General features: G+C 51.2%; 2 protein-coding genes across 2 annotated transcripts; one reads left to right on the forward strand and one right to left on the reverse strand.

The window, feature by feature from the left end:
• Positions 1-1,132: 1,132 nt before the first annotated feature.
• Positions 1,133-16,825, reverse strand: heatr5a (HEAT repeat containing 5a). The gene is made up of 41 exons (XM_053435291.1): positions 16,597-16,825; positions 16,202-16,413; positions 16,003-16,111; positions 15,532-15,681; positions 15,271-15,436; positions 14,990-15,153; positions 14,640-14,889; positions 14,400-14,555; positions 14,038-14,288; positions 13,192-13,303; positions 12,927-13,079; positions 12,728-12,827; positions 12,288-12,397; positions 11,992-12,161; positions 11,737-11,903; positions 11,130-11,235; positions 10,839-11,029; positions 9,980-10,139; positions 9,699-9,888; positions 9,444-9,613; positions 9,295-9,321; positions 8,251-8,395; positions 7,808-7,990; positions 7,507-7,740; positions 7,255-7,433; positions 7,098-7,166; positions 6,777-6,956; positions 6,207-6,441; positions 5,948-6,052; positions 5,666-5,800; positions 5,435-5,562; positions 5,214-5,361; positions 4,952-5,125; positions 4,699-4,800; positions 4,075-4,158; positions 3,811-3,981; positions 3,568-3,713; positions 2,932-3,039; positions 2,541-2,643; positions 2,025-2,178; positions 1,133-1,940 (listed from the first exon to the last, which is right to left on the reverse strand). Exons 1-41 carry the CDS (start codon positions 16,720-16,722, stop codon positions 1,796-1,798), a joined length of 6,168 nt encoding a protein of 2,055 aa, XP_053291266.1. The 5' UTR covers positions 16,723-16,825; the 3' UTR covers positions 1,133-1,795.
• Positions 16,826-20,738: 3,913 nt separating this feature from the next.
• hikeshi (heat shock protein nuclear import factor hikeshi) lies at positions 20,739-22,020 on the forward strand. The gene has a single exon (XM_053434250.1). It carries the CDS (start codon positions 20,866-20,868, stop codon positions 21,469-21,471), a length of 606 nt encoding a protein of 201 aa, XP_053290225.1. The 5' UTR covers positions 20,739-20,865; the 3' UTR covers positions 21,472-22,020.
• The last annotated feature ends 541 nt before the right edge of the window (positions 22,021-22,561 follow it).

Genomic DNA, 22,561 nt, shown 5'->3' on the forward strand with positions numbered 1-22,561 from the left:
CAGTTTCTTTATTTTTCAAATGTTCAGTTTCTTCTCCTCCTTTCTCAATTTCATCTAGTTTTATTTTGATCATCTGTTTTACTGGAATCAATAAAACACGAAATTCCAAATGTGAACTTACATCAGTCACTTTTCTTCTATGTTAGATTCATCACAACATAATAACTTTTCATTATCAGTAAAAACACGTTTATTCATGTAATATTTTATCAAAGATCCAAAAATTGATTTAAAAGTCAAATTGTTTTTTTGGAAACAATTCAAAAAACTTTTTTGAGTTCATTAAATAATTTGAGCAGAACCGAGTTGAAGCTGTTTTCATTTTTCTACAAAACAATAATCTGTCTCCTTTGCTTTTATCTTTTATTTTAGACTTTTACCAAAGTTACTGAGATCTTCACAAACACACAAGCTTTATAAAAACATGGAAACTAATGTTCCACTCCTGAGTTTCACTTTAATTCAAGTTTGAAATGATTTGACTCTTGGAGGAAGAACAGTGTCTGTGACTCGCTCTGTCAAACCCGAACCTCTGATGAGGATGAAGATGATGAAGATGATGATGTCACTGAACTACAACACACGTAAAAGACAGAAAAACTGGAAGTGAATTAGAATAAAAATCTTTTATTCACTTGCTGTCGTTAGAAAAATTCAAGTTAACACATTCAACACACAACCAGGTGAACTCCCACACTCCTGAACACACACATACACACCCTGTAGTGCAGCTGTGTGTGTGTGTGTGTGTGTGTGTGTGTGAAGCTGCTGTAGCTGGAAGACTGGAGCTCACCTGGTTGAATTATTATTGCAGGTGAATCTTCATTAGATAAAGTTAGACTCTGTGTTTCTAACAGTTTCAGTCGGTGGAGTCCAGAGGAAGAGGAGAGAAGGTTTGTGACGTGGAGGAAACAAGCAGCTGTTGTGTTAACGTTACACACGTAGTGATCGTGAAGACTCACATCAAAGCCACTTCAACTCTTACTGGATATTCACATTGAGATGATTCACGTTAAACTGAGGTTCTATAAACCAGCCGTGGATATAAACTGTGTCATTATGACGACTGTAGTGTTGTTAGTCTAAAGTGCTGATCGAGGCTCATCTGTCCCTTCCAGGCCCCCCCCCCCCCCCCCACCCCCCCACCCAAGTCCCCAAGTCCTCAGGGGACAGTCGTCCAACTGCAGGAATCTACGTCTCCTCAACACACGAGCCATCGATCATAGTTTGTTTGTTTCAAGATTCATATTGTCCTGATTATACAAGTTGATTGTTTAAAAGGAGAGCGCCTCGGAGTATGTAGAGTACACACCTCCCACCCGGTACGATTATTATTATTCTAGATCAGCTGTGTTCATAATAATAATAATAGTGTAATTAATATTTCATCACTGGCGGTTTCTCTGACTGATCCACCATCACGCCTCCTGGTTTCTGTGTGAGGTCAGAGACCAGAGCAATGTTCTTTGATTCCTCCTTGTCACGTTCTCATTGTGTTGATTTGTTGTTTTTGCGGCTGCTCGTCTCACAGTGAGAATCAGGAGGACGCCTCCTCCAGCTGCTCCTCACTGCAGTGAGAACCAGGAGGACGCCTCCTGGAGCTGCTCCTCACTGCAGTGAAGAGAGAAGCTGGAGGTGAAGCTGCTGGAGGTGAAGGTGACAGGATGAAAGCGAGCAGCGGTCACTCTTCACCTCCTTCACGATGGAGTGATGTGAGCCGTCATGTTGCCGTCCGTCTCTCGTCTCAGGACCTCTCGTCTCAGAGGACAGTGAACACAGCAGCACCAGGTGGACCTCACAGGAAGTTGGTTTTCAGAGTGATGCTGGGGGAGGACTTGGCCGGGTTGGCTCCACTAGCCTTAGCGTTGACACTCTCCTGGTTTCCTTTGACAGCAGCTTCCAGGCGGGACTTGAGGTGAGGACACGAGGCGATGAGAGACCTGAGAGGACGAGGACACAGAGTTAACCTGTGGACTCAGCTGGACACCCTGTGGACATGTCAGCTGCTGCGACGCCTCGTGTACCTGAAGACGGCCGAGTGCTGGGGCCCGAGGCGCATCAGGTCCTTGAGCGCCGCCTCGTGGAGGGAGCGCGAGGCGGGGGGGGCCGAGCCGAGGGCGTTTTCATCCAGCAGGAAGGAGATGAGGAGCGGCAGCAAGATGGCCACCAGGGGGGGGCCTGAGGGCCGAGACAAGACGTTTGAAACAAACAAACACATTCATGTTGGTCTCGATTGACCCAAGTGCCCTTAGCTTCACAAACTGGACTCAACACCTCGAGCTCTCATCTAGTCTTCATCCACCAGGTAGAAGATACAAAGACGTGAACATGAAACTAAACGAGAGACTCGTGATTCTTCTTCAAAGTGACCTCGAGGTCCCTGACAACTTTCAGACTCCTCCAGTCTGAACTCAAGATGATTTAATACATGAACAACATGAACCTGCAGCTTCAGGCTCATCCACACGACTCATGGTCTGTGCCCCACTCCAGGTTGAATATTAATACAGCATCTTGAATTCATGAAGTGTTGTACTCACGCTGGGCCTCGTCCGCAGCCTGGACCAGAGCCTCCAGGGCCCGAACCCCCTCCAGGACCCCCAGCAGCTCCTCTGGACTCTGAGGACGACTCCTCTCCGTCCTCTGAGCAGGAGTCACAGCAGCTCATCAATATATCAACTCATTTAAACATATTAATAAACCTCACCAGGACTAATCTGATCTTTAAGACTTTGATGATGTTCAAGTCACAGATTAAACTCAGGTTCCACCTCCAGAGGATAACGTTCAGGAAATGTTCCCATTTCAAAAATGAATATTAATTTAAAATACAAGGCCGTGGGTTTATTTCTGTGGTTCAAACATTTAACTGTAGAAGTGACGGCAGACTGTCTGTAGGTCCTGTGGTCCTGGGTGAGACTGGTTCAGTACCTGGAGGAATCGAACCAGCGGCGGGCCGAGGGCCTGGATGTACGGGACGGCCACGCCCGGCTGGGCCTGGAACACGGAGGTCATCAGCTGGAAGCACCGACTCACCACCTGGAGGAGAGGGGGAGGAGTCAGTCAGTCACAGCTCCAGTGAAGACTCTCCAGGCTCTTCAGCTTCTACAGGAAGTTTCTACACAAGAAAAACTCAGAGTGAAGACAATGGTCCTCAGGACAGAAGATGTGTCCCTCAGTGTGGACGAGGGATTATGAGAGGACAGAGAGACGGAGAGACGTAGAGTCCACATGTCCTCAGCAGTCCCCTCATCACCTCCTGGTTAAACACATTCTCAGGTTCTGGTTCACCGTGATGGACAGACTCTTCCACTGTGCCCCAGTTTAACCAGTGTGCACGTCTGGAAGCTGCTGGTTCCCATTTAGAAGTTTTGAAACAGTCAAGAAAGCTGGACACCTGTTTATTCATTCATCAGCCAATCAGGTGGCAGCAGCTCATCGATCCTGGTCTGACTCTTTTAAATCATCCAATGAAAACACAGACACGTGTTCCTCTCACTTCCTGAACGTGACTCACACACGATGAGGTCGTTTGGAGCAACGTGCTGATTGGACAGAGTCACTGACCTCAGGCTCCTTGGCGTCCATGCTGCTGGTGAAGCGCTGCAGACTGAGCGCGTGCAGAGGCTCCACGGTGCAGAGCTCAGGACCTGCCGAGAGCAGGAAGACACTGAGAGCTGTGAGGAGGCCGACCTGATCCACCACACAGTCCCCTGAACACACACAGAGAGAGAGAGACACACACACACACAGTGTTCAGAGCCGGTATCTAAGTGTGTAGCTGGCGTGGTCGTGGCGTGCGGCTCCTACCAGCGTCCCACAGTCCCAGCAGTGTGTGCAGAGCAGATCTCAGCAGCTGGTTCCAGGCTCCTCGACTCTTCTCCTGTCGACTCATCGGACTCGTCAGGACGGACTTCAGAGCCTGAAGAGACGCCTGGACCACCACGCCGGCCCCGCCCCCTGCGCCCGCCGCCGGGGCACCTGGGAGACAAAACATTCATTTATTAACATCACAGCGTAAACTTAGAGCTGCGTGTGTGTGTGTGTGTGTGTGTGTGTGTGTGTGTGTGTTACCAGTGTGAGAGCTGGGCTGGTGGACCAGCTCTCTGAGGACTCCCAGCAGCAGGTAGACGACGGTGGGCAGGACGGACACGCTGCCTGCAGGAGGACACACAAATACTAAAATCAACCAATCAGAGCCTAGATACTGAGGAACTAATTTGATTGGTTTAATCATTCATTTATTTTCTCAAACTGGGGCTAGAGGTAAAAAACTGTTTTACTAACAAATCAGTTATTTGCTCAGAATGAAGCTCACATCGATTTCATAGTAAAACGGGTCGTAATGCAAACAGCTGAGTTCAGAGACATGATAACCGTCCTCTTGTCTGTCCTCATGTCTGTCCTCTTGTCTGTCCTCTTGTCTGTCCTCTTGTCTGTCCTCTTGTCTGTCCTCTTGTCTGTCCTCATGTCTGTCCTCTTGTCTGTCCTCTTGTCTGTCCTCTTGTCTGTCCTCATGTCTGTCCTCATGTCTGTCCTCTTGTCTGTCCTCTTGTCTGTCCTCTTGTCTGTCCTCTTGTCTGTCCTCTTGTCTGTCCTCTTGTCTGTCCTCTTGTCTGTCCTCTTGTCTGTCCTCTTGTCTGTCCTCATGTCTGTCCTCATGTCTGTCCTCATGTCTGTCCTCATGTCTGTCCTCACCTTCAGGGGAGCAGATGGACGGCAGCTCCGACAGGACACCCAGAGCCGACGCCACCAGACGACAGTCGCTGTCCGTCAGACTCCAGACTGAAGCTCCAGGACCTGAACACACACACATCTATATTTATATATATATTTATATATAGAGACATGTATATATAATCTCTATATAAACAGGACCAGCGACTCTATGTGAAAACAACCATATATAAAAATATAAAAGATGGATGACATGTCCTTCTCCCACTCATACCAGTTGGACTGGTTCCGGCCAGTTTGGGGCTGAGCTGTGGGAGCTTCCGGACCAGGACACAGAGGCAGAGCTCCAGCGCTCCGAACACGAGCGAGCGTCCAGGAATCAAACCGCCGGTGTCCCGTCCCTCTCCGAACTCCGGCAGCGTCTCCTTCTCCGCTGCACCGTCGTCCACTGGGGAGCAGGTTCACACAGACATGTGGATCAGGGAGGCTGTTCCACCCACAGTGACCCCCCCCCCCCCCCAGCTGTGTAGTCCTACCCTCGGCACTGTGGCGTTTCTCCCTCACGCGCTCCTGAGCAGCCGTCACTATCTGTCGCAGTAAGTCCATCACGGCGAGCTGGACGGACAGGGACTCCCTGGTCACCATCAGGCGGTGGAGGACGCTCAGCAGCTCCACGCTCAGAGCCTGGAGGACACGGATCAGACTGTCAGAACCTCAGACGTCCTCACGTGAGGACACCCGGTGTGAGCTCAGCTACCTGGTCGTTTCCGATCTTAGCTCGTGGCCACGGGACGTCCAGCAGCACCTGCAGAGCTCGCAGACAGGAAGTGATGTTCTCCATCTGGTCCTCAGAGTGTGGAGAACACAGGAACTCCACACTGATGCCTGCACACAGAGTCTCACAGTGTTAACAAGGAGCAGCTTCCTCTGTTCCTCAGCCAGAGGAGAACCACCAGACCAGCCTATCACAGGGGAGGAGGTTCAGTACCGAGGATGAAGTGAAGTCTGTCAGCGCCGACCTCCTCCGGACTCTTAGCTCCGCCCACAGAGTCAGTGTGGCCCATGGAGGTGGGCGTGGCCGGTCGGGACAGGTTCACAGGTGAGTCGTCTGACATCACAAACCCTGAAACACACATCTGACCGTTAAAGAGGAGGAGGAGGAGGCGGAGGAGGAGGAGGAGGAGCAGGAGGAGGAGGAGGAGGAAGAGGAGGAGGAGGAGCAGGAGGAGGAGGAGGAGGAAGAGGAGGAGGAGGAGGAGGAGGTGCTGACCTGTGCTGTGCAGCCAGAGGGAGGTGGCGTGGAGGATGGGAGCCCAGGAGGAGGAGTAATGAGCTCTGGCCTGATTCAGCGTCTCTGCCGTGTAGAAGGATCCTCCTGAGAACACATTGTGTTGTTTATTAAATCTGCTGCTGACCCAAGTGGGCGGAGTCTACCTATGCTTGACTCTGATTGGTTAAATATAAATCATATTTCATAAAGACAGTGAAACAATCCCCCAGCAGCAGAACCAGTGAAGGGGGCGTGGTACCGGCGGCAGGCAGCTGGGAGGCGTACTCCTGAGGGAGGGTCAGCAGGGCGTGGTCCTGCAGCGCCGCCAGCCAATGACGACTGAGCGTCGGCAGATCTGACTGGACCAGCTTCAGCAGCCCCGCCCCTCCTGACTCGGACCCCAAGCTGTCATTGGCCGTTGAGGAGACGGACAGGTCAGCCGTCCCACCGGGGCCGTCCGTCTGTCCACTCCTCTGAACGGCCACGATGTAAACCTGAGGGACAAGAGGACGCTTCAGGTTCAGAAACGTCTTCAGTTGAGAAGAAACAGAGAATCTGAATGAACCTGATCAGGAAGCTAGTGACATGCTGGTAGCATGCACCTGTCAATCATCTAGAGAACCCGTTGTGACATAAGGCACCCTGGTTGTATCCCTCCACCCTCCTGTGCTTTCAGTCTACATACTCATGAGGTCACTGTGACCTTTGACCTCCCATCAGGTCCAACTGAATGTTTGGAGCAGATGACCAGAGGAAGGAGTTCTTGAGATGACCTGAGATCAGATTTGCTCAGAGGAACTGACAGAATGAAGAAGGGACTCGAACCCACCTCGGCCCAGGCCTTCAGGACGGCCAGTGTCTCCATGGTGGCTGTGGCCTCATTGTGCAGCTGACTGACCGTGACCCCCCCGACCTGGACCTTATCCAATGAGGAGGCCAGGAGCTGGTGGACGCGCCGGAGGTCGCGGAGGTCACTGACGACGCCGCTGGCAATCCAGGCGCTGCAGACCTGGAGAGGAGAGGACGGGGTCAAAGGTCAAACCTTGATGATTTTCTAGTGACTGAGCAGCCAATCAGATGCACAGAATCAAGCAGGAGTCCGGATGATGTCACAGTGATGGACAGTCGGTGTAGTTCATGCTCTGGTCACCTGGCAGGCCTTGGCCGTGACGTCAGGAGCTGCATCAGCAGCGAAGGCTGGTCTGAGAGCAGCGCCCACCTGAAACACACACACACACAGAGTCTCATGACGAGCTGCAAACAGACCCGGGATCAGTGAAACCAGTTAAATCACAGACTGGTCATACATTGGCCTGGTACTGCTCCAGGATCACATGACCGGGGAACTCCGGCTCCGGGACGTGTGAGAAGTGCCTGATGATGACCAGCAGGGTCTGGAGCCCCCCCAGCCTCAGCTGGTCACTGTGATCCGTCGCCGCCATGAAGGCCATGCGGACCAGGTCCCCGAGGTGAAGGACCAGGAAGTCTGGGGACAGACCGCTGAGAGGTCACAGAGGAGTGAGACGTGGACCAGGGACACAGATGGAGCTGGATCTTACCGGTGGACTCATTCAGGCGCCGCTCCTGAGCCAGAGCCATGTCGAAGTGAGCCGGGTCGCTGGACTCACACTGCTCGATGATGCGACACACGCACGCCATGGCGAAGCGGCGCGTGGCCCAGCGCAGGGCCGTGAACGGACCTCCGGACTCCGGCCGGGCGCTGAAGGCTGAAGAGTCGTCGTCTCTGCCGGCGTCCTCGTCCTCCTGAGTCGCCTCCACCGGAGAGAGACAGTCTGAGGGAGTCACATGATCCTCAGAGCGTTTCCTCAACAGGATGAAGGAGAGATGATGTCAACTTACCAGTGGTTGCAGACAGGACGTCTTTGCAGAGTTTAAGCCAGTGTCCCAGTTTCCCACTGGTGGCGCTGGATGAGATCATGTGGACCAGAGTCTCCTGGATGTCCCTCCTCAGACCTGGATCCGACTCCCGGTCCATCAGAGTGAACAGAGCTCCCTCCAGACCCACTTCCTTTATCGTGACGTCTGCACAGGCACAGGTCTTTACAACAAGTGTCTGTGTGTCTGTCTGTGTGTGTGTCTGTGTGTCTGTGTGTGTCTGTGTCTGTGTGTCTGTCTGTGTGTGTCTGTGTGTGTGTCTGTGTCCGTGTGTCTGTCTGTGTGTGTCTGTGTGTGTGTCTGTGTCTGTGTGTGTGTGTCTGTGTGTCTGTCTGTGTGTGTCTGGGTCTATGTGTGTGTCTATGTGTCTGTCTGTGTGTGTCTGTGTGTGTGTGTGTGTGTCTCACCCAGATGTGTGTTGTCTCTTCTCGGCAGCTCTTTGACCAGAGTCACTGCGTGTTCAGAGACCTCTAGCGCCTCCCGCTGGACGAGCTGCCGCAGACACGCCACCACCGCCCGACGGAGACACAGGTACGAGCTGCACAGGTTGGCCTAAAACACACACATGCACACACACAGACACACACACACAGACACACACACGCAGAGTTTCTACCTGGACGTCAGGTGAACTGTGTGAACAGATGTAAAACTGTGTTTCCTCCAGACTTTGGGCTTTCGGCTTTTATGACCAATAAATAATCATATTGAGTCTAACTTGAATATTTTTTCAGGTATGAAACTTTAAATAGATTTCTCTGTGAATTAAGCTTGTTCTTTCTGACACAGTAAATAATGGTAAAAAGCTTTTGTGTTAATTTTCTGAATCACTTATTTCTCAAATTCACGATTTGCATCTTCGCTGTATTTGGAGGAAACACGGTTCAGTTTAAAGTTTTGCTGTCGGTGGGATGTTCAACAGAAACGACACCGATGTTAATGAGTTAGCTGCAAAGCAACAAAGTGAAAGTGATGAAGTGACTCTGAGTTCAGTTAGTGAATCGTTACCAGACTGGAAAAAGATTCAGTGCAACAGAAAACTGTTAAAAAGCCGTTAGCATCTTTCACAACAACAGAACAAAGGTTAATATTGTCAATAACCGACAGGAAGCAGCATTAAATCTGTTTTTCAATAAAAGAGCAAACACACAATCACTGCAGTTTAGAATGTGATGCTCGTCACACCTCAAACAGACGAGCAGCACAGTTCACTTCTGTTGTAGTCGTGTTTATGTTGTGTAGCTTTTGCATTTATACTTTGCGTTAATGTGCCACTGAAGTTTTGTAAATCTAGTGAAATTAAAAAAAAACAATAATCATACAAAAACAAAGTGAGGAAGTGTTTGAGTCTCAGCTCGACTCCACAGCAACAAAACCAAGTGTCGAGTGTTCAAGAGGAAACAGGAGAAAGAAACAAGTGAGAGAAGCTTCAGGCCACAGAGACGACCTACCAACAAGGAATAATCCAACAAGATCTCCTGCAAGACACAAGACAGGGTCAACACACACACACACACAACTTCAGTATCCAGAGAGATGACATGTCCCTCAGGGCTCGTCCCTCAGGGCTCGTCCCTCAGGGGGACAGGGCTCTACTCACACACAGTGCAGGGACCAGGCTGGCCAGGTTGACGTGTGGAGGGGAGAACATGTGCAGCTGCTGCAGACAGGCGATGGCTCTGGCCTGCACCAGACAGTCGGGACTGGCCTGCATCACCCCACATCCCACCAGACAGCTGGAGCGCAGAGAGGACACGGCTTCACCGTCACCTGACAAACACAACACAACACCACAGGTCTCACTCAGGGACGTCCTCACAGCCGGTGTTCTCTGTCCACAGGACGGGGGACTCACCCTGCAGGTCGGGGCCCAGGCAGGTGATGAGGGCGTGCATGCAGCGTCCCAGGCTGTAGTGGACCTCGGGGTGGGTGGGGGGGGCAGACAGCAGCAGCCGGAGCACCAGAGAGAAGGACGGCTCGGCGTGGGCCCGATACAGACCGCCGGACAGGTCCACCAGCAGGGACAGACTGTGGAGAGACCAGGTCTGGACCCGGCAGGGACACAGGACGTTAGCACTTTCATTCAGGTCAGGCGATGGAGGGACGTCCAGAGGCAGATACAGAACCAACGAGTACCTGGACCTCAGGGGACGTGCTGTCCTGGCTCAGGGTGAACAGGACTCCCAGGCAGGTGGACAGGTGCTGAGCCGAGCTGATTCCTCCTGTGTGGCGGTGCAGCGCCCCCAGAGCCAGAGAGTAGCCACTGCGGGAGGCCGCGTCCCGAACCGCCTTCAGCCTGAACACCAACAGGGCGGGGGGGGGGGGGGGGGGGGGGGGCACAGAGTTTAGTTTTCAACTGCAGGTGATCTCATACAATGATATCTGAAAGGGTTATAGTTCCATCAGTTCAAAAGGAGGTCAGTGGCTCGGAGCCCAGCGACTGACTCGGTTCAGATCAGCAGATCTGAACCAGACGGTTGTTTCTAGAGTTTGAGACAGATTCTGTCTTTGCTGCAGAAAACAAGTGAGAACCTGAGAGAAGAAATCATCCAGACCCGTCCTCAGATCTACGAGTCACTGTTCAAACACTCTGAGCTGCACCTCACCAGCTATTTAAAGATCATTAAAGACTATTTCTGGTGTAGTTTGCATCTTGTTTTCCGTCTCTGTGTATTGTGATTATTTTTTGCTGTTATTATTTTAGGATCAAAGCCTTAAATCAAAGTGAGGAGTTGGTTTCTGTGCAAATCAAGAACTAGTCGGCAACTAAACTAAAAATAGAATCTAAAAAAAATTATTTCTCTCATGAGAAAGAGATTTAAGAGAGAAAGAACTGATTTCTTTCAGTTTCTGTCTCGATATTTACCCTCTTCCATATCTTCTATAGTCAGTAAAACAAACAGAACCCCCCCCCCCCCCCACACATAAAACCTTTGTCAATTAGCCAGTTTCCTCCGTCTCTGACAAGAGGACACGTCACACTCTTGCTGTTCACCTGTCGAAGCAGAGCAGGGAGACAGACACGGTGAAGCCGGGGTCTCCGACCACCTGAACCAGCCGGGACAGACCCTCAGCAGCCAGGCAGCGCAGCAGAGGACTGTGGCTCTCCAGCGCCCCCGACAGGAGAGACAAGGCCGGGGATCGGATCTCCTCCGGCCCCAGAGAGCCCCGAACCCCCCCCTGGTGCTGAGGAGGAGGAGGAGTTTCATTTATTTGAAGCTTCTACAAATTAACATGGTGATCTGCTCGAGGCAGAATTAAACAGAATCAAAGAGACAAGTAGTACCTTGAGCAGACTGCAGAGGGCAGCACACACATGGGTCTGGACGGTCTGCTGGCGTTGACCCTTCAGCTGATTCACGGTTTCCACAAACTGCTCCAGGATCTTCACTCTGATGAGGAAACACACAAACAAACACTGTTTACAACCAGCAGGACAATGTGTGGAAGCTTCCCAGAGAGCGAGTGGACGAGTGGACGAGGTTTCTAACACGTGACGTGAAACTGGAAGAACACAAACATCTCAGGATCAACTTGGAAACACGAGGAGATTCCAGATCTTCTGGTGATGAGGGCCGACGCCGGTGTGGATGAGATGTAAACAACAACACTGATCTTTCCAGAGCAGAGTTTATAAGTCATGTCCCGCCTCCTGCTGCTCTACAGGCTCCGCCCCTCACTCTACAGGCTCCGCCCCTTGCCTGATGTTCCCACATGTTTGAAGGAGTCGGATCCAACAACCTGCTGCTGCTCCACAAACACTCACTAAAGTTCCTCGAGTACATGTCTGAAAATGACTCAGCGTGTTTCTCTGGCTCTTTTTAAAGAATTGAATGTGGAGTGAAAGCGGTTTCACGCTGGTTCAGCTGTGGTGCAGGTCTCAGGTCAGTTACCTCTGAGCAGAGATGATCTGGGGGAAGACGGCTCCAAAGAGACGCACGGCGGCGGCGGTCAGGGCCACAGGAGGAGGAAGAGGAGCAGCAGGAGCTTCGTCTCCTCTCTCACACAGACTGAACAGGTCGTTGTCCAGAGAGCCCCCCCCCACACTGCTGCCATGGAGCTGAAGCACACAAACAACCTTCACTCATTCTAACAGTCCTGTTGTGTACAGTGTGTGTCTTCACTGCGTTGTGTGTGTGAGACGTCACCTGCTCCTCGACGTATCTGTGGTCGGTGCTGTGGAGGGCGGGGCCCACCAGCTGCAGGTCCTCCTGGTGACAGAGGGGGGGCAGCAGAGTGCGGTCGGAGCACGGCTGGTTCAGGTTGTCCAGGCCGGACAGATCCGAGACCAGCTGGTTCATCACCAAACCAAAGCTCTCTGCAGGAGGAGAGGAGGAGACACTGAAGGAGCTGAAGATCAGTGAATCAACTTCTTTAATATCTCTGATTCATCTGGAGTCAGGACACTATAAGAATATGAATGGAGGGGGGGGGGTGTTGTTACCCTGGTAGGTGTGTGGAGGCAGCAGAGCCAGCAGCTCGTAGACTCTCAGCCTGTAGACCAGGGAGCAGCTTCGAACTGAAGAGCTGTGAGACCTGAGGAGAGCCGGCATCCTGGGGCACGCACAACCACACACAACAGACACACACAACACACACACAACACCAAAGGAAAGTGTGAGCAGCATTTTAAAGTAAAACTTTAAACAAGCAGGCTGTCAACTCGGCTGCTATTGGCTGCTGTAAACTCCAATCATATCATAGCTTCATGTTTTCACCAGACAGTGAATCTGAGGATCAACATGAGACATTTGATCCAATCAGCTGTTTGACTTGAGGACAGAGACGTTTCACAGGGACATTGACCTCCACCACCTAAATCTAACCAGTTCACCCTAACCAACCATTACACCCACAACAAGCCTGAACCAGTGAGGGACTGACTTGGTGAGGAGGGACACGGCGCAGGCCAATGGCGTGAGCAGACGGCCCATGATGTCATCAGTGACCAGCTCCCTGCAGTGCAGCAGCAGGTTCTTCATCGCTGCTCAGACACACAAACACACAGTTAACACACACTCATGGCCACAGTACTGAACTCTGTGTGTGTGTGTGTGTGTGTGTGTGTGTTGTGTGTACTGACCGCAGAGTGCACCTGCACGTCCCTCCAGCGTAACCTGCCACGTGAAGTAGTCCCCACGACGCAGCTCCATCTCCTGCTCCCTGAGCGAGGCAGGAAACACACAGCGCCACAGGAGGAGGAGGCGGGGGAGGTGATGCTCCACTACAGCAGGGCCTGAACACACACAAACACACACAAAAACACACACAAACACACACACTCTGATGGTCAGTTTCTGTGAACGTACAAGCCCCTGCAGCTCTGCACTGTGTCCATGTTGTTTTACCCAGAGTGATGAGAGAGGAGACGAGCAGCCAGCCGGTCTGAGTCCGCTGCAGAGAGATCCGACTGCTCTGAGCGGCCGAGCGGAGGAGGTCCTCAGCCAGAGCCAGCACCGCCTGCACACAGACCACATGCACTGAGAGAGACTCACACATCACATCCACACACTGAGAGAGACACACACAGACCACATCCACACACTGAGAGGAACCACCTGTAGCAGATTGAGCTGCGTTTCTTCTTCAGGTCAAACTGTCATAAAGCATCAGTTTGTTCCAAGCTGCAGGAACTCACGTGTCCCTGAGCAGCATGAAGATCAAACCAGTCCAAGAAACCAGTCACAGGTAAAGTTATTAGATTTCATTTGAATATCGATGAAAGTTCAGTTGATGAAACTGATGAGACGAGATCCACGAGTAAGAAGACGTCTCACTCTGTGGAGGAACCCTCTTTATCCACACGCCTCCATCAGAGGTCTGGACGGGGACAAACTGAGACACTCACCATCTCGTGCTGGTCTTTTATTGGTCAGGACATTGGCTGATGGGTCACATGACTCCTGCCATGTGACTCTGTTCGGAAGAGACAACCTGTCTGGACCAGTTCCACCTCGCCGCTGGTCCAAACAGAGAAACTGGTGGACACTGATTCAAACTGATACTGAGCCTGAACACTCAGATAGAGTTTCAGTTTAAACATGTGGTCACATGGGTCAGGGTTAGGGTCAGGGTCAGGGTCAGGGTCAGGCACATGTCGCCTCAGTGTTGTCACCCAGTCGAGTGCAGACCGAACAGGAAGTGACAGAGACTCGAACCCTCAGCAGTTTAATGAGCGGACTCTTTTCACCCACCGTGCCCTTGGTGTGTGGGATTCCCAGGGGGCAGTGTTGCACTGAGGCCACCAGGGCGGCGACAGCGGCTCCGTATCCCAGCACGGCCTCGGGCGAGGACTTGGACGCCATCAGGCGCTGGGAGCAGTGGTCCACCAGCATGGAGCACTGGGAAGGCATCGCCGTGGCCACGCAGCGCAGGCACCAGGCAGCGGCCAGACGGGTGATGGAGACGGGGTGGACGAGGACGGAGACCACTGTGTCCAGGAGGGCTGCACGCACACGCACACACACACACACACACAGTTCAGTGCACTCACATTATACAGGGGGACATAATGAACTTTGTTCTACATTGAATATAAACGTGTGTGTGTTCAGACCTGTGCTGCAGTCAGTGAGGAGGGGGGCTGCAGTGGATCCCAGTCCCTGAATGAGTCCTCCCAGTTCCAGCAGACAGCAAACCAGCACATGTTGACTGGCTGAGATTTCTGCAGCTGAAACTCTGGTCTCCACGTTCCCATCGGTCAGCGCTGCATCTGGACACACAGGAGGAGGATGAGGAGCTGGGGTCATGCTCTCCTCACTCTCTCTCCTCACTCTCTCTCCTCCTGGCTACTCACCTATAGCTCGTTTCTGAGAGGCCACACTGAGGCACAGCTGCTGGACAGCGTTGGTCTGGGCCTTCTCTCCCATCAGGGAGCCCAGGGTGCTCCTCAGGATGAAGGAGACGCAGCGGCGGGTCACCACAGCGTCGCCCGGCGTCTGTGTGGCTCGGCTGTGGGACGCCAGCTCCATCAGCACAGACAGGAAGGCCGGGAGGTTGGCCTCCAGCCAGGGGCCTCCCAGGGTGGAGACGAAGACCACGCAGGCCTGAGGAGGAGGAAGAGGAGGAGGAGGATGAGGAGGAGGACGAAGAGGAAGAGGAGGAGCAGTGACAGTGAGATCTTCAGCTGAATCCATCATGTCCCACCTGAGTGACACCGATGCGGATGTCCTTGCTGACAGAGCTCGTCCCCTTCAGCATGTCTCCACTGGCTCGGAGGAACCCCGCCCCCCCTCGCAGGAACCCTGCTGTCAACAGATCCATCACCTCCTCCAGAGAGCTTCGACCCCGCCCCCCCGGCCTGGGGGCAGCTGGGAGAGAAGAGGAAACAGAGTTCATGAATCAGCGATGGGGTTCTTCTAGATGTTTGTGTTCTTCTAGATGTTTGGGTTCTTCTAGATGTTTGGACTCTGGCTCTCAGGTGTTACCGGCCGGCGGCTCCACGGCTGCAGCCAGCAGCGTCCCCAGCAGCCGGGCCACCGACACCCGCACGTTGTGGTTGGAGCCTTCGAAGGCTCTGAAGCACAGAGTGGCCACGTTCTCCAGCTCGCTGGTCCACAGGAACACCGCCTCCCTCTGCAGCTCCAGCAAACACTGATGAGAGACACACACTTAGAAATGATACAACCTGGATTCATGAGTAATTGAGGACAACAGGAGGATGAGGTTGTGAGTCCAGGAGCCTCCACCTTGGTGGCGGCGCAGCGGACGGCCATGGACCGGTCCGTCAGGCAGGTCCTCGCTGCCTTGTAGATGTCCCGGTGCCACGGCACCGCGCTCACCCCCAGACCACGGAGGAGCTTCTCCACACTCAGCATGATCTCGTACCGCCCCTGAGACTGAAGCATTCAGAGATTCCAGCAGTTATTCATATTCATATTCATATTCATAGCTTCAACACTTTAAACAAGGCTACAGTTATATGAACTGAAAGATCGAATCAGTGAACAAAACTAAACCTGTAAGAAAAGTCGATTGAAGCAGAACTACTCTCAACCAGGAACATGTTACATGTGCTACATGCTGCCTAGAGTACTGTACTGTGAATATGTTTATGTATATATATGTGTTTTTAACGTCCACTGTTTATGCTGAGAAGTCAAATCAATCATATTTATTCTGATTGTGTTTCCTTCTTCTTCACGTGTTGCAGGACGAACCTCTGCGCTCTTCATAGCCTTCAGCAGGTTGCTCACAGTCTCTTTACAGGAGCCGAGCAGCATCCGGCCCAGCTGCTCGTGCAGAGCGCCGAGACACGCCACCGCCGCCCTGAAACACAGAGAGGCTCTCATCTTACTGGTTTCTGTTGAGAGAAACCAGTAACCCCCCCCAATGACCCAACAGGACGTGGTGACTCACAGCCGGGTGGGGAGGCCTGAGGGAGAGTCGTCTCTGCTGCGGATGATGTCATTGCACCTATCCACTAAGAAGCTGGACAGCAAGGGGTCTCCCAGGCGGTAGAGCAGGGCCAGACAGTGGGCCAGCAGCCAGCGGGTGGGGGGGCCAGGAGAGCCAATCAGAACGCAGGACAGCTGCTCGACCAGGCGCCGCTGGTTCTGTCTGATGTCGACCTGAACAGGAGGAGAAATACGTGACTCACAGAGAAACCTCCTGGATGAAAACTTTAGTTTAAGACGCGTCTCCTGAACTCTGGAGCGGGTCAAACAAACACAGGGTGAAGGTTCTGCTCAGGTCCTAACAGGTTCTGCTCAGGTCCTAGAAGGTTCTGATGAGTGTTGGACACCTGGACTCACCCTGTCAGCGGCCGGCAGCAGCTTCTTCAGGTGGTTCAGCCATTCGAAGATGAACTCTGCCCTCTGGTGTTCAGCCAGCTGGTTGCACGCATCCTCGTTCAGCAGGAGGCTGTGAGCTCGCTCCATCTTGAGCCGCCTCCTCCTCCTCCTCCTCCTCTTCCTCCTCCTCCTCCTCCTCCTCCTCTCTCACTGAGGGAGACGACCTCTGTTCTCTGCCATTCTCCTAAACCCTGCTCAACACAAAGGAGACAAGTGTCATCACATCCATTCAGCGGGAGGAGAACCCCGGCCTCACAGGAGAGTCGGTGCTCCTCCTCCTCCTCCTCCTCCTCCTCCTCCTCCTCCTCCTCCTCCTCCTCCTCCTCCTCCTCCTCCTCCTCCTCCTCCTCCTCCTCCTCCTACCGGTGGCTCTGCTCTACTGAACACAACTGTGAATCAAAACTGATGTAAACTCCCTCTGACCAGCAGGGGGCGACTCCTCTGGTAGTTTCTATAGAAAGTGACTTCTCACTTTATAAAGTCAGTAAACATTCAGGAGTTTATGTCTCAGTCTCTAGTTTCAAGTCTTAGTGGATTATGATCATTTAGAGTCAACGGGGGGGTGGATACCACAGTGTGATTGACAGGTAGAACCGTCCAATGCGTGCAGCAGGCAGGTATAGGTGGGCGTGTCCTCCAGCTGTCAGTCAGTGAGTCTCCACCCCCTGCTTCTCTACATCTGGTTTAAAAAACAAAGATGGCGCTGAACACAAAGTGAAACGGAGGCTTCAGATCAGCAGCTCAGGAACCAGCGGGTGGCGTGTCGGTGGTTCGATTCCTGGACGTGAATGTGGAGCCACAGACGAGATGAACCCTCACTCCTCCTCAACAAGGAGCGAACAGAAGCCTGAGGTCTAAACCTGAAGAGCCGGGTCTGGAACCCTCAAACACGTGGAAACAGCAGCCAGCTCATTGGTTCAGGTCCCGGTGACATCACCAAAAACACTGTGCTGCGTTCAGGAGCCAGCGAGGACAGCCACTCGGACACGGAGGACAAGCGGTTAACACGCGGGACCTGAGAGACTTGGAGCATCAAACGGGTCTCTGTGTGTTTTTGGACCGGAGAGTCGGGTCTTTGTTTCTGACGACTCAGCAGAGGACAGAGGAGACGCTGAGAGAATATCTGATGGAGCAGCTCATTAATTATTCATGAGCCCGACGGCGTCCTCCAATCAACACTCAGTTCACAGACAACTCTAAATAACACAACTCTTAATAACACAACTCTAAATAACACAACTCTTAATAACACAGTCCCACAGGAAAACATCTCCATTAATTTACTGCATCATAACAACCTGTATTTAAAGATGAACCAGTCATCTGAGGATCTGTCTCTGTTCCTGGTTTGTTCTATGAAATATAAATAATAACCTGGATATGGATGATGAGGTGGAGAGAAAGAAAAGCAGCAAACTGATGATTTGAAAATCAATAAATCAGTTTTATGAATCCCTCTGCAGAAGAGCTCCCTCAACTCGATGAGTCATAGTTTGACCTCATGACCTTCAGTTCACTGCTTGATGATCGATCTCATGATGTTTGAAGGATGAAGGTCAGTTCAGCTTCATCCTCACAAACATCATGTTTCTGCTCAGCTTGAATTTGTATTGACCATAATAATAATATTGATAATCGGTCTCAGGCTCTGTTGGTCTCCAGCAGCTGACTGAGGTTCCTCCTCTGAGGAGAATCCAGATCTTTCATCAGATCCACAGCAGCTCCACGGATCCTCTAGGATCAGGTGAAGTGTCTCAGTCAAACTGAAGCAACACAACGATTGTTCAGACTCAATGAAACCAGGAGGACACCAGAGGACATCAGAGGACACCAGATAGAGACATGGTGGAATGAGACATGGTGGAATGAGTCTGTTCTGTGAACTTGTGGTCAAAGGTTTCACTCAGAATCTGAACTGTCACGTGTCAGAGTCCCACTCGGATTTCACATGTGTTACTGAAGCAGCTCATAGAGACACAGAGACACACCAGAGACACAACGGAGACACAACAGAGACACAGAGACATACCAGAGACACACATGAGACACATCAGAGACACTGAGACACACCAGAGACACAACGGAGACACACCAGAGACAAACCAGAGACATACCAGAGACACAGAGACACAGAGACACACCAGAGACACAATGGAGACAAACCAGAGACATACCAGAGACACTGAGACACACCAGAGACATACCAGAGACACTGAGACACACCAGAGACACACCAGAGACACTCCTGAGACATACCAGAGACATTGAGACACACCTGAGACACACCTGAGACATACCAGAGACACACCAGAGACACTGAGACACACCTGAGACACACCTGAGACATACCAGAGACATTGAGACACACCTGAGACATACCAGAGACACACCAGAGACACACCAGAGACACACCAGAGACACACCAGAGACACACCTGAGACATACCAGAGACATACCAGAGACACACCAGAGACACTGAGACACACCAGAGACACACCAGAGACACACCAGAGACACACCAGAGACACACCTGAGACATACCAGAGACACTCCTGAGACACACCAGAGACACTCCTGAGACATACCAGAGACACACCGGAGGCACAACGGAGACACAACGGAGACATACCAGAGACACAGAGACATACCAGAGACACACCAGAGACAAACCAGAGGAACACCAGAGACACACCGGAGACACAGACACACACCAGAGACACAGACACACACCAGAGACACACCAGAGACACACCAGAGACACACCAGAGACACAGACACACACCAGAGACACAGACACACACCAGAGACACACCAGAGACACACCGGAGACACACCAGAGACAGAGACACACCAGATACACACCAGAGACAGAGACACACCAGAGACACACCAGAGACACACCAGAGAGACAAACTACTGACCTGCTTCTCCTGCTTCTCCTTCTTCACCTCCTTCTCCTCCTCCTCCTCCTCCTCCAGTTAGCGGACTGTGTAGCTAACGTCCGGGCGCTACCTCGCTCAGTCACCGGCCGAAGTTCGAGCCTCAGATTCGGATCAGGACGCGGGCGTTGACCAGTGGAGTCGCGGGTCGGAACCGGAAGGTGTCCGCACCTAAAGTGTCCGGTAGAAAAGTTTCTCTCAGTTTGTGTTGACGCTGAAAATGTTTCCAGATCGGAGTCCAACATCAAGTCAGCGTGAACACACAGAGCGGACATCCGGTCACCGGTTCCTTCTTCACAATAAAACCCCACATCTGCGTTTTATTTTGTGATATCTACTGATTCGAATGTACGAATGTTCTGTCAAATATTAAATATGAATGTTCTTTATTGCTTCTGAGTATTAAAGCTTACGCCATGAAAATAAACATGAGAAATGTGTTGGTTTCATGAACAAACATGAAGACAAATACACAAAGGGTTCGTTAATGTGTTTGAAAACATGATTTACAACATGATAATAACTGTTAGAGCTTTCTGTTAATCTCAGAATTAAAAATAACTGACTCTGGTTCAGTTATACAAATCTAATGTGTGATATCAATTAATTATATTAATAAAAATTATATCACATCGTTTTATATTTAAACATATTTGCATGAAAGTTGTTACACTAAACCTAAACTTTAAAAGTTTGTTTGTTAATACCTGACTTCCGGTCTTTCTCCCACTAACTGTGGCGCTGCTGATACAAATCAATTGTCGAATCATCGTCCTCTTTGTTTTACCCTGAGTTTAGTCTCACAGGCAGAATTCATTAATCAGTGACCAAAGATGCATTAAAAGCATAAAACAACTATTAAATATGCTTCAATAAGCGTCTTTGTGAATTAGTTTAACAAACTATATATGAATTTTAAAGTAATAAGATATTTGATACTTTAATATTTGAGAAAAAGAGAAATCATAAAAATAAGTACGAATAAAATATGAAACATTTCTACTGAGATTTATAATAACATAATACAGTGTGTGTTGTGTGTTGTCTTTATTGTGTTGTATTGTGTGTGTTCTCTGCACAGCGGACACACATTTGCCTGTCAGTCCAACTAAGGGTTACATTTTAAGGACGCTCAATCGATAGTCGAGCAGCAGCGGAGGATCTAATTTGTCGGCTGGTTCTGGAAGTTTCTTCCGGTCCTTCTCCTCCGTGCCGGTCTGTCAGAGGGACCCGGTCCTGCTGCGCTTCTGAGCGGCCCCGGTGCAGTCTGTTCCCGGCGCTGGGCTCCGGGATGTTCGGGTGTCTGGTGGCGGGCCGCCTGGTCCAGACCGACGCGCTGCAGGTCGCTCCGGACAAGTTCCTGTTCAACCTGCCGGACTTCGACAACGTGAACCACGTGGTGGTGTTCATGCTGGGCACCGTGCCGTTCCCCGCCGGGACGGGCGGCGCCGTGTACTTCTCCTTCCCGGAGCCGGGGGGCGGCGGCCCGGTGTGGCAGCTGCTCGGCTTCATCACCAACGACAAGCCCAGCGCCATCTTCAAGATCTCGGGCCTGAAGCCCGGGGAGCGCGGCTCCGGACCGCAGCCCTTCGGCCCCGGAGCCGCCTGCTCCACGGCCCCCTCCCTGGCCCAGGTCGGGGTGTCGGTGGAGCCGCTGCAGCAGCTGGCGCAGGAGATCCCGGTGTCCAGCGCCGCCGTGTCCTCCGTGGACTCCTTCCTCCAGTTCACCCAGAAGATGCTGGACAGCCTCTTCAACTTCTGCTCCTCCTTCGCTGTGACCCAGGAGCAGATGACTCCGAACCGAACCGAGACCTTCATCCCGTCCAGCTGCGTCCTCCGGTGGTACGAGAACTACCAGAGAAGGATGGCGCAGAACCCCAACTTCTGGAAGTCCTGATGTCAGAACCTCTGGAAGTCCTGATGTCTGGTCCCCATCTTCTGGAAGTCCTGATATCTGGTCCCCATCTTCTGGAAGTCCTGATATCTGGTCCCCATCTTCTGAAAGTCCTGATATCTGGTCCCCATCTTCTGGAAGTCCTGATGTCTGGTCCCCATCTTCTGGAAGTCCTGATGTCTGGTCCCCATCTTCTGGAAGTCTTGATGTCTGGTCCCCATCTTCTGGAAGTCCTGATGTCAGAACCTCTGGAAGTCCTAATGTCTGGTCCCCATCTTCTGGAAGTCCTGATGTCAGGACCCCATCTTTTGGAAGTCCTGATGTCTGGGGCCCAGAACCTGAACCCGTGGACAGAGGCCAGGAGCCTGGAGGCTCAGACCACAGACTGATGTCCACTGAGCCGACAGATTCTGATCTTCAGCTCTCATCTGTTACAGGAAACTGTCTCTAACCATCAGATCTATAAACTGTGATCATGAGTTATATTCACCCACTTATTCTTTATATTATGTCAGATTATGATAATAATCAATAAAGGGATTATTGACAGACTCATTATTATGGAACCATTTAATCCTTTGAGCCGTGCAGGAGGAGGATCTAACACAACCTGGCAACCGGACACCTGTTGATGCTTCAAGATAATAAATCAAAGATTTATTGATGTGTGTGTGTGTGTGTGTAAAAGTACTCAAAGTCCAACTTGTCATTTTCAAACCTCACCACATTACTATATTTCACCAATTTAATCATGTGTACTTATGGATATGTAAACAAACATGTATTACATATATATTACATTTATCCTCGAAACAAACATTTCTAAACACGATTCAGATAATGTTAAAGTATGGTCTAAAATACTAATGACATATCAAGACTGTGACAAACTAAACTTTGAACTTTGAAGACTGATCATCTCAAATATAACCTTTGAAAACAAAGCTTAGTTTGTCTTATGAACAAATGTTTGTATGAAGTATTTTACCGTTTATTTATTACATTTATTACAGTTAGACTTAATGATGCAACACTTTCAGAAACCTAATTCATTCACTGAGTTTATTGTGTGTGTGATGTCAGGCTGCCTCCA

The sequence above is a fragment of the Pleuronectes platessa genome, chromosome 11, assembly GCF_947347685.1.
Source record: "Pleuronectes platessa chromosome 11, fPlePla1.1, whole genome shotgun sequence".
Lineage (NCBI taxonomy): Eukaryota > Metazoa > Chordata > Actinopteri > Pleuronectiformes > Pleuronectidae > Pleuronectes > Pleuronectes platessa.

Coding starts and splice junctions, on each gene's coding strand:
- heatr5a (XM_053435291.1), bottom strand. CDS start 16,722: ATGGAGCGAGCTCACAGCCTCCTGCTGAACGAGGATGCGTGCAACCAG. Junction 12,162..12,287: donor GCCTCCACACACCTACCAGG/GTAACAACACCC, acceptor CTCCTCCTGCAG/AGAGCTTTGGTTTGGTGATG. Junction 7,434..7,506: donor GCGCCTGAATGAGTCCACCG/GTAAGATCCAGC, acceptor GTCTGTCCCCAG/ACTTCCTGGTCCTTCACCTC.
- hikeshi (XM_053434250.1), top strand. CDS start 20,866: ATGTTCGGGTGTCTGGTGGCGGGCCGCCTGGTCCAGACCGACGCGCTG.